General features: G+C 56.4%; 1 protein-coding gene and 1 long non-coding RNA gene across 3 annotated transcripts in view; one reads left to right on the top strand and one right to left on the bottom strand.

Annotated features, from left to right (window-relative positions):
* Window positions 1–1,751: 1,751 nt before the first annotated feature.
* Window positions 1,752–4,076, top strand: LOC103915251. Its single transcript, XR_663514.1, has 2 exons — window positions 1,752–1,839; window positions 3,917–4,076. It is a non-coding gene; the product is annotated as an uncharacterized LOC103915251 (long non-coding RNA).
* A 366-nt stretch (window positions 4,077–4,442) lies between these two features.
* GPSM1 (G-protein signaling modulator 1) overlaps window positions 4,443–11,077 on the bottom strand; it is a 58,317-nt gene continuing 51,682 nt past the window's right edge. For both annotated transcript variants that reach the window (XM_009322035.1, XM_009322036.1), the window contains 3 exons: window positions 8,616–8,778; window positions 5,080–5,288; window positions 4,443–4,631 (listed from right to left, as the gene is read on the bottom strand). In XM_009322035.1, coding sequence (XP_009320310.1) covers window positions 4,443–4,631; window positions 5,080–5,288; window positions 8,616–8,778 — 561 coding nt within the window. The remainder of the gene's footprint in view (window positions 4,632–5,079; window positions 5,289–8,615; window positions 8,779–11,077) is intronic.

Genomic DNA, 11,077 nt, shown 5'->3' with positions numbered 1-11,077 from the left:
CAGGGGCGTTTGGTAAAGGTGGTTGAGATGGGGGCCCTGCGGGGCTGGGAAGCGAGTGGTGACGGGACTTGCTGAGGGAAGGCCTTTGCACAGGCCCAAACAAGAGGGAGGCTGGGGGTGCAGAGGCTCGTTTGCTGGGGCTACCTGACATAATAATCCCCTGCTGCTTTTTGCTACCAGCGTGCACGAATGTGTTGTGTGTGCTGCGTGGGAACTGTGCCTCCTGCTGCCTTACGCAGAGAGGGCAGTTCTAAACCCTGCCGCGCTTGGGTGTGCTGTGGAGGGCTCAGCTGTACCGAGGAGCCAGCTGGGCGCCTCTCCAGGGGATTTGCCTGCCTCACTTAAGTGGCGACTGGGCAGGTATGTTTCTTTTCCTGTAGCATCAGTGCAGGCAGTAAGGAGGGGTGCTGGGGGCTGCGAAATGAATCACCGCTTATTTGTGCTGCTTGCACAGGGTCTAACATAGGTGGGTTCTGGGCCTCCGGGTCCTACTGTAGTGCAGGCAGAGAGGCACAGCGAGGTTAAGCGAGCCCTCCGCTCAAAACCCTGCGTGCAAGTGTCTACGCTGTGTCCCTGGGCTAGGATATTCAGTGCAGGGATGGCCCTGCCTTACTGCAAAGCCGTGCAGGAGTTAACTTAGCCCATGGCTGTATCCTGGCTTAGCGGGATCCCAGGAGATTGCTATGGAGAGCTGCCGAAAGCTGTCCAACTCCAGACTGAAATTTACAGTGCCTGGGTGCTCTGGGCCAGCGTATCCCTTCCTGCAGGCTGAGAGCCTTTCCAGCCAGGTGAAGATCAACGATGGCTGGAGCAGTAACAGCACCGGGGAGGCGTGAGGGAAGTGCGCAGGCTCAGCCCTGACATGACTTGGCCGATGAGCAATACAAAAATCCCCACAGGCCTGACATCAGCCCTGTCTCGCAAGTGCCTCTCAGGGCATGTGTACAGCTGAGTAGGGGAGCTCAGTATCCAGTATCTTGTGTTTCTACTGTTTTTTTAGAGGTCCTCTTCAGCTCCAGACCTGCACCGGGGACAGCACCCTGCACTGTAGTTAACTCGCAGTTCACAGCTGCCGTCGCGATACAAAGCCCAACAGCGAGTCAGTCCGCGTTGGCGCTGCACAGGCCCCGGCAATCCCGCATCTATCCGGCGGGTGTCAGCATCGGAGAGCTGTTCCCTACGTGGGACCGAGCTCTGCTGGCCTGGGCGGCTTGGCAGAGCGGGAGAGGGAAGGGCTGGCGTTGGGACACTGGCGCACTGCTGCCTCTGCTACCGCAGGGTACAGGAGAGCAGCAACCATTGAAGGCTGGGAGCTGCTCTGGCAATTCAGTTGTAGGCATTGCCTCCTGCTCACAGGGGCTATCTTTCTGTTTCGTAGGTGCTCTGAGAGAGAGAGAACACTTACTGGAGAGCAGGTGCTCCCTTCCCCAGCTGCTACGGAGAGAGAGAGAGACTGCAGGTGAGACCCCATCACTCACTCACAGGGATTTCACCTATTACTGGGAATCTAAGCTGCTATCCTTTGTGTACCTGGGGGCATGCTTCTGTCCCCAGGTCACACACAGAGACTTCTAGCACAGAGCTGCTTGTGTCCAGGCACCGAGAGGCATGAGAATGCCTGGTGAGAACGAGCTGGTGGCTCTTCATTAATCTTTGATCAGGACTGGCAGCAGCCAACACAAGTTAGCCAGGCATGGGAAGACCAGTTGTGACTTGGCTTTATCATCACAGGGCTCAGGATCCAAAATCTGCTGCGCTCAGGCCCACTTTCTAGCGAAGTCTAATGGCCTGCTCACGCCTGCTGCGTTGGAATGAGCTAGCACTGCTGCCCGCTGCTTTGTGAGTATCTTCACTAAGGGTTGATGCCAGGGCTCTGCGCAGCACTCGCTGCCCTTTTCCTCTGGTAATTTCCCCTGCTGCCAGGGAAACAAGACAGAGCTTTTGGGCCAGGCACCGACCGAGACAGGCAGGGCCTGAAAGGAAAGGCTCGGCCACGTTCCTAGAGGAGGGCTCAAGCTGACTGAGAAAAGCCGGTCTTTTCTCGGCCGCTGCAGGGCTGTTTGTCTGCCCTGTCGTCCTGGTAATGTCTGGGCTTGGCCGTTGCTGGGGGCAGGGAATGCTCGGGGCTTTGCGTCTCCTCCACAGCCATGCAGTCAGATAGATGCTGTGCGGTTAAGGCAGGCAGAGCTGGGAATAGTGGCTGCTGCTTAGGAGACCTGTGTGTTCTTAATGTGAAGGAAGGTGTAGGTGGGTGCATACACCCTTTTCTTAACACTTACACGTGGTGGTGTCTGGCACTACATACCACCACCCACCCCCACCCCCATTCCCAAGGCCAGCATTAGCTCTGCTGTCGGCAAAGCAGGCAGGCTGGCCACGAAATAATGGAAATGAACTTTTGTCAATGAAGCTTAGACACAAATATTTATTAAGCACACCCCCCACCTTCCCCTTGAGCTGTACTCACTTGTAATATATTAATTCATTTGGCAGATTATTTTTTAGAAAAACAAGTACCTGTGGGTTGGAAATTCCCCATTAAAATGACATTAGCAAATGCACATGTAAAAAATAAATAAGCTCATACATTCAAGTATATGGCAAATAATTAACACCTCTGAAAGCTGAAGGGTCAGATTCCAGTTCACCACCTGGCTGAGAGCTGCACAGGCCCGAGCCTGCAGCTGGTCAAGTCATCTTCATCTTCAATGTTCTCCTCCTCTTTACAAACGCAAGCCGGGTCGGTACGTAGGTGGCTGGGCAGGTCCTCCCATCCCTCCTCCAGAGCTCTGACCGGGAGGAGGCCGAGCCTCGGCCAAGCAGTCCGTGCAGCAGGTGAGCGCTCCCTGGTAGCGGGTAAAATGCAGCTACCCCTCCACGTCGTCAGTGCAGGCAGGTTAAATGCCCGATGAGCAGCATCACTGGTCTAAAAATCTTACTGCTGGTTGGAAATGTTTCCATCAAATGCATTTCAAATAGAAAGTGCTGATTTGTTCTCTATAGGAACATATCTGCTTTGGCAGAACTCATTGTGGAGTTTCTGAAGTCCAAGATAGCCTATCTGGTCAAGCAAAGAAAAAATACTCCACCTCCTGAAGCGAGATCCCTGCTCCCCTCCTCCCTGGCCTGGCTTTTCCAACTGTTGCAAAAGGGGAAGGAATGAAAGTAAATGCAGACCCTTGCACTTGCGTGTGGGGTGGAACTGACTTCCCAGCCAACGCCCCAGCGGAGCTCTCGTGAGGCTCCATTTATTGGAGACGTATCGGGCAAAACGGGAGTGCTTTGCCGAGGGCAGCTCTGCGGGGGCCTGCAGGGACAGGGAGAAGCTCAGCACTGGTTTTGGGAGAAACAAGGGGAGGGAAGGGTTGTTATCCCCGACTGCTGTTGGACACAGAAGGGAGGAGGGCATGGTTCTGCTTGCTCTCCTGACAAGCCGTGGCCAGAAGACTTTGCCGGCTCTCGAAGCAGGTCATTGCCAAATGCAGGCTTCTGCCTCGGGCACACTCACCTGCACACAGGACAGTCCTGCACGAGACTTCGGGCTCAGCGGCACCAGAAGTGATGAGCTGCCCAAGTTTGCCTTGTGCTGAACAGATGGGCAGAGGCTTCCTTCTTCCCTTCCCAGGCACAGGCCCCTGCCTTGGGCCTGCAGTTCGGGCTGCACAGCTGTCCTCTAGAGGTAACCAAATCCCACTAAAGCTCAGGGCGAGCAAGGCTTTGCTCCTGCTCGGGAGGTGCCGGTACAGCTCTGCACAGGACTGCGGCTGGGGAAGCAGAGGGGGTGTCACGGGGCTCACGGCAGAGTCCTCAGCAAACCTAAAATAAACTTCAAGGTTGGGACCATGACTGCGGCTGGGGCGGGGATGAGGTTCACAAGGACCGGTGTAGCCTGACTTGGGCTCAATTCCTCCTGTAGAAAGAACAAAGCTGAGCAAGATGTTCCAGGGAAGGATCCAGAGCAATCTGTGTCACCTCGTGACGCGGGCAAGACAGGAGGACTTCAAAATGGAGAAGGTGCTCTTCCCTTCCCCCGTTAAATTAAAAGTGTTGTGGCAATAAAAGACATCAAGGCTGGAGTTAACTACCCACTCTGGGCTCCTCCTTTGGCTGACGGCAGAAGTTCTTGGATTTTTAGGTGATAAGCAAAGGGGCTGCCAAAGTCTTCTTCCCTCATGCTGTGCCCGGTGTTACAGTGGCTGTGTCCCCTAAAAAAACCCCCTTGTTTAAAAACCGTCCCCCCATCTGGTGGGCCTTCCTGTAACACTGCCTCCGCAGAGCAGCCAGGTGCGACGGAGGTGCGGCTCCCCGCGTCCCTGGGGCAGCTCCTGGGAAAAGTCTGTGGTAGCGCAGGAGCGCTCGGGTTTGAAACCACCTACACTTTTTTTCTTTTAAAAAAACCCAAAATTAAACCAAAACAACCCCCCCAAACCAAACCCCAGTTCTTAGCTGGAACCAGGCCTCTGCTGCTCCTCTCCGGCCTCCTCCTGGGCTGAGGCCAGATCTACCCGCTGCTCGTCCATGCGTTTGGCCTGGACGCGCTGGATGAGGCTGAAGAAATCTTCGTCCGGCATGGTGGGGCCACGGGGGATGGAGTCTGGTGGTGCACAGCGCTGGTCGTCTATCCTGGAGGACTGCACGGGGAGGAGAACAGGCTTTAGGACCAAGTACTGACAAGACAGTCCTTTAAAGGGCTGGGAGCAGCGCCCAAGAGGCATCCAGAGCACGCGCTCCCTATCCGGGGGCACAGGGCAGCGGGGCCAGCAGTGCTGCACCCCACTGCGGGCTCCAGCGCAAGGGAAGAGCAGTGACCCAGCCCAGGGCTGTAGGCACTGCGTGGAAGGTGGGCTCTCCAGTCACCCTCTCGCTTGTAGAGCGGTGACAAAGCGCAGCCCTCAGTACAGGGTCAAAAGAAGGACCTGGAGGCAAAGACAAGTACCTGCCTGGGTGCCCAGGGCTGCAGGTGGGCAGCTGCTGGCCACAGCCCCTCCCAGCTGGGCAGGTGGGATCAGGGGATGGCGTTTGCCTGTGTGGGAGAAACTAGTGCCCCCGCCCGCGCAGCCGATTCAGCCCTGCCGGTACCTGACACTTCATGAGCATGTTGAAGAACTCATCCCCGGGCTCCTGGGCATCCCCCTCCACACGCAGGTGCCCCAGGTTGTTGTGTGTTATCCGGAGGCCTGGCAGGTTGCCCACGTTGGCACGCTGGTCATCCAGCCGTCTGCTCTGGGAGCTGGCGATGAGATCGAAGAATTCCTCCGTCTGCGGAGATGCCATTAAGGAGGACTGTGCTGTGAGTGGGGAAGAGGAGTACACACCAGGGTCACAGCTCTGCTCGTGCCCGAGCTGCAGCTCTGCTGTCCGCAGAAAGTCCAAATCCTCATCACCAAACCGCTGTTCAACCAACCGGGCTGCAGCCGAGCCTTACACACTACTCCCAAGGGACAGGGGCTTTGCTGTACAGCACACTGGCTTCTTGTGTGACCGTCAGCATCGCCTTTCACCCTGTGTGGGGGAGCAGGAACAATCCCAGTGCCAGCAACACAAGTGAGCGAAAACCTACCATCAAAGCAACAAGCGTTAACGGGGCGCAAAGCCCACTGCCCCATCTCGCAACCACTTGCTCCCTTTTCTGAAGGCCGGTGCTATAGCACGGCCCTTGGTACCCGCCTCCCAAAAAGGCCTTGGGCTGCATCCCCGCAGTTGCCCTGCACGAAGGGCGAGCAGGACCGGCTGCGAGGAGCCTGCCGGCACACAGCTCCCGGCCCAGCAGCCAAGGCCTTTAGCGGGACCCTCTGCCCTGCCTTCCCTATGGGAAGCGGAAAAGCTCCAGTTCAGCAGAGTTGCAGTTTCCATTTCCAGCTGGAGCGCAGCTCCCCCAAGAGCTGTGCACGCTGCCTCCAGCACACTCCCTGGCCAACAAACTTCTTAAACGAACACATCCAATTTATGGGGCTGGGCTGTGAAAACAGTACGGCACACTCCAGAGCCTGCCTCCCGCAACAAGCCTGCCATGCACACAAACCCATGAGGCAGCAAAGGGGGAAAGCAGGTGCCTTGGCAGGGTGGGGAGCAGAACCTCGCGTACACATCTCCCGCTGCTGCACCTCCCGTGAGGGGCTCCCTGCTATTTGCTGTGCTTCGGCCAGCTCCTGGGGGACACCAGAGACGCCACCTCAGCCCAGAAGATCCAGTGCCCAGACATTAACCGCTGCCCGTGCGCGATCGCTGTTGTTTCCAGCACAACTGCAGGCAGCTTCTGCCGCTGCTTCCACTCGGGTTTCCACCTCGAGCCAAGAGGCACCCGCTGCACGGGGGCCAACCCGCACCTCGCTCGGGGCACGGGGCTGGGCAGACACCAGCAATTGCAGGTGAGCGCAGAGTTCCTGAGCGCTCGCGTGGCTCAGCAACAGGCACCCTGCACGGTCCCGAGGGCCGGGTTATAATTACAGGCAGGTAATCGGCAAAGCCCAGGCCTGGCTAAGCCACTCACCTGGCGGCGCATCCTTGGCAGGCCCCCCGAAGCCCAGCCTTTTGGGGCCAGCTCAAGTAGAGGCGCTGCCGAGGTCAGCCCTGCAGACGCTCTGGCTGTCACGAGCTGCAGGACCCGCGTCACAGCCCACGTGAGGAAAACACTCGTGGGGTCTGGTTCTTCTCATCACGCGGAGCGGAGCCAGCCTGGGCTCGAGTCTGCCGGGAGGGGGCTGGCACTACCCGGCGGCGGGGGGTCCCAGTCCAGAACCAATCCATCTAATCTATACTCTGTAAACCCTTGGGGGGGGCAGTACCCCATCCAGACACCCAGCATGTCTGGTACTTTCTAGCCATGGGGGTGGAGCACCGGAGGAGCCGTCAGCCCCCGCACGGCAGGAGCGCAGCCCCGCAGCGGCAGTGAGGCCTTGGCCCTGGCCTTGGCACGCCTGCTCTGGCTGGCATCGCGTTGGCACCACCGAGGGGCTCACGCCGGGCAGAGCAACAACGGGACAGAGGGAGGATTTTCAAACGCAGCACACGAGCAATGCCGGGATCTCGGCAAAGCGAGCGAGCCAGCCAGCCCCCAGCCCTGGAAACGCCTCTCGGGCAGCGCTCAATGGAAAGAGCCTGCTGGCTCCTGGCGGCTGCTGGGCAGTGAAACGCTCCCAAACAACAGACGCTGCGCTCAGGACAGGGACAAGCAAAAGAAAACCGTAAGAAAGCCGGCCCGACTGGTGTTACTGTCCCAGTGAGCACAAAGCACTTGAGGAGAGGGTGCCCCAAGCCTCCCGACACAACGTGCTCTTTTTAGAGCCCCAGCTCATGGAGTTGCAGAAACGCATAAAAATCTCAGTGCTGGCGCAAAGATGACTTTCTTCCCCTTCAGCTCACAAAGAAACCTTGAAAATAACATGTCTGAAAGGCTCAGAGACCAAATGAGAGCTGAACAGAACGTGTGTGCCTGCTTGGACATTCTTTATAAAGCTTCGTATTTTAAACTGTCTCCTAAATTACACAGCTGTTACAGCCAAATGCACTTCTGTATCAGAAATGTGTATCTTGAAAAAGTGATGCTCTTTTCCACCCTATTTTTAGAAGATAAAAACCTGCTCACCTCACAGCCAACCTGCCCTCCTGCCGCAGCCTGACCTTCTCCACACTGCTCTGCTCTCGCTGCTGCCGCTTCAGCCCCTGCTCCTGGCACCTACTTCTCCGAGCAGTCTTGCACCGCGGCTCTTGCCGCGCTTGGAGGGATGTCAGGGGTCTCCTCCTCTCCTGTTTGTACTTCGTGTCCATTTGGAAACCGATAAATCGGTTCAAATGAAGTGTTTTGAGCCCTCTGTGATGGTGCTTAAGCGTGCAAGTGTGACCTGCGCATTTCAGTGCTTCTCACCAGCTTGGTTTAAACAAAGGACCTCAACACCGTATCATAAAAAAAGGCACGAAACCAAAGTGCAAACACAGACCTGACCTGCCTTTCCTGTCCCATCTATTTGTCAGACGGCTTCCTCAATTTATCCCTGTTCTTCCTATGGATGAGCTAGCTGTCTGCCTGCTGGAGCTTCCTACTGTTTATCCATCCTTCTGGCTTCTTTGTTCTTACACAGCACCTATCACCACAGCATCCAAGAACTGTACAAAATCCAGAAGTTTTTCCTCCATGGCAACGCTATGAGAAAAACTGGCAATACTTTTAACCTGCCTGCGAAAGCCCAGCCCAGCCCTGTGCATGCCCCAGCCCTCCAGGCTCTTCCAAGGTTCCCTCAGTCATGACCGTCGGCATCTTCCTCCTGGAGATGCTGGCAGAGGCAGAAGTCCTCGTGCCAACCTCACTGTGTTCAGAAGGCCAGACCTTCAAAAGATCTGTACTGAAAAAATCCAAGTATGTTTTGCATTTCTCTTGCTGGTTTACTCTCCAAGCCTTCGTTCATGTTCTCCAGCCTTTCCCTCAGCAACCATTAACATAAGAATGTTTCTTTCTTCCTTAAATAATGATGGAGGTTGCCAAAGAACTACTAAGTTCAGAGAGCTGAGGCTTAGGGAAAACATCAGAAGATTCACAGTAAAACCACAACAGCCGGCCACGCCATGGGAGCAGCATCACTCCCACAGTAATAGCGACTTATAAATGCATCGGTGCTTACATATCCGTTCTTCCAGGGCAGGGACCGGTGTGGCAGCTGCCTCTGCAGCTTCCTCCGATGGGCATTCTTCCAACGGGCAGCGCTGATCATCCATCCGGTTGCTCTGGAACTTGCTCAGCAGGTCAAAGAAGCATTCCTCATCCGAAGGGGTCCGGTTGATTTTCTGGAAAGACAGTAAAATACAGAGTCAGAACGCCCCAAACAACTCCCCGCGTCCAATCGCTCCGTTTGGCTTGGCCTCAGCAATGCGTCGTGCCCTCTCCTGGTCTGTTCAGAGGCTGGCTCCTGGCCGTGCCCGCGGCTTGCCAAGCCCCGCAGCCGGCGGTCACTGCTACTTGGTCCCTCTGTCCTCCTGACTCTGAAATAACCTCTCCCTTTTTCTCCTGCCACCCTTCGGTGTGGACAATCTAACACCATCCTCTTAGAGGAGGCCACAGGCAGAGCATCACAAAGGTCCCCTCTCCCGCAGGGACCCCCCTCTTCACACCCTCGGTGAAGAGCTGCTCTGCGACTTGTGCTCTGTGAGAGGGGCATCCGTGGAGAGCTGTGGTCCCTCCAACAGCTCCTCCCCCTCCCGGGGGTCACCCCAGAGGCTCTGGACACTTCCACAGCCCAAACAGGAGCCAGGCTCCTACCAGCGAGCAGATGAGCCTTGTGCAGAGCAGCCTCCGTTGCTGCAGAGCATCTTGAGCGCTCAGAACAAACTGGAGGCTGAAGGGAAAGAGGGGAGGAAAGGGAACAGCATTCATCCTGGCACAGCTCCGCAGGGAAGAGGAGCTTCTGGGCTGGCAAAGGGGTGGGCTCAGAGAGAGACCACGGTCGGGAGCGTGAGGGACAAGAGGGAACCGTGCAGACGCCTTGGCTGAAGCGGTGGTGTGTGCCCAGCTGAGGCTCAGCTCGAGCTCAGGCATGCCAGCACTCAGCCATCCTTTCTAACCAGCTAAATTTAACCTTTGCAGGCCACTGCCCCTTGCACTCCCAGTGCTTCCTTTCGGTGCTCCTGTGTCCTCAGCACACCGCTTGTAACAGTCACCGAGCTGCAAATGCCACAAAATTATAGTTTTTCAGGAAGACAGTTCTTGCACAAGAGCCCCAAATAAGCACCTTGCACTAGACAGTGATATATTTAAGTCGCACTGCAGAAGGGTTCGCATTCAAGGCAGCCTCTGAACAGTGCTGTGTTGTGTCCTGTTCCAGCGCAGAGAGGGGCCGTGTGCCCCGTGCTGGGAAAGCAAACCCAGAGTCCTGCTCTAGAGTGGCCGGTGCAGCAAGAACAGCAGATCTTTCTGAGGAGGCACTCAGAATGGGATATAAAATTAAACAGCAGTAAGAAAGGCATCTGCCAGGCTCAGGAAGGGTCCCTGCGTGCTGGGGCTCAGGAAGGGTCCCTGCATCTGGTGGGACCAGATGCTGGAAATAACACCACAACAGAAGCCAACCAAAAACTCCTACAACCGGGTCTGCCTGTGCTGAGCTGTTATCCAGACTGGGGTTGGGGAAGGGCAGTCTGGGAAGGGGCACTGGGTCCCTCCTGGGGAGCAGCACGCCCCACCAGAGAGATGGAGAGAGCACAGGGAGAGCTGGCCCGGAGCGCCAGGCCTTTCAGCGGAGAAAGGGATCTCCTTGGCTGTTCATGAAGCAAAGCCCCTCTCCCAGCTCTGCTGGTGGCCGTCCTGGGCAGCCCGGGAGCCCTCCCTCTCCTACCACGTGCAGTGCCGTTCCCAGCAGAGAGCCCTTCACCGGGACAGAGGCGTGCGAAGCCCTTCAAGGGAGGTCTGCAATGGGGAGAGACTTGTGCTGACAGGGTTAAAGCCGCAAGTTGGATTCAGTAAATGAAGGAAAACAATTTTCCTGTATGCTAAGCGAAGCAGATGAGATGCACTCAGCTTCTATTTAGGGCAGCGTCAAAATTAGCAGCGGGCCAGAGAGGAACATTAGCAATGTGGGAGCTGATCGGGGAGGGGAAAAACCCCTCTCACCTCTTTCCACGTGCCGATCCACTAATGAAACAGTGGCTCAGATGGACCCTCTGAACCATCAACAGTTGCACCTTGGAAATCAAAGCTTGCTTGGGCTTGAACTACATCTATCACAGCTCTGCTATGTTGGTTTGTGTGACCCAAATTTCAGGCTAGAGGAGGAAGCCGGCTCATTCACACCAAACCTCCCTCTAGCTTCCCCGCAACCGCACAGAGTAAATCAGAGCAGTTACAGGTCCACAGGAGAAATTTTGCCTTGCAGGGAGCAGCTGGGCAGCGCATTGGTCAGAGCCCCCAGCTTGGGGCTTTTCCCCCCCACAGAGACCAGATTCCTCCCGGGCGCATCCTGCCAGGGACCCTGCAATTTTCCGTGTCAGGATCTCTGCTCAAAACGTACCTGGGAGAAGAGAAGATGCTCTGAATCGGTAGGAAGAGCAGCCGGTGCATGCGAAGTGTGGGACAGGGCTGGCTGCCAGTCTGGGT

This window comes from Pygoscelis adeliae, unplaced genomic scaffold (assembly GCF_000699105.1).
Source record: "Pygoscelis adeliae isolate BGI_AS28 unplaced genomic scaffold, ASM69910v1 Scaffold114, whole genome shotgun sequence".
Taxonomy (NCBI): Eukaryota; Metazoa; Chordata; class Aves; order Sphenisciformes; family Spheniscidae; genus Pygoscelis; species Pygoscelis adeliae.
Note: the sequence above shows the minus strand (reverse complement) of the source record. Positions and strands in the feature narration are given on the sequence as shown.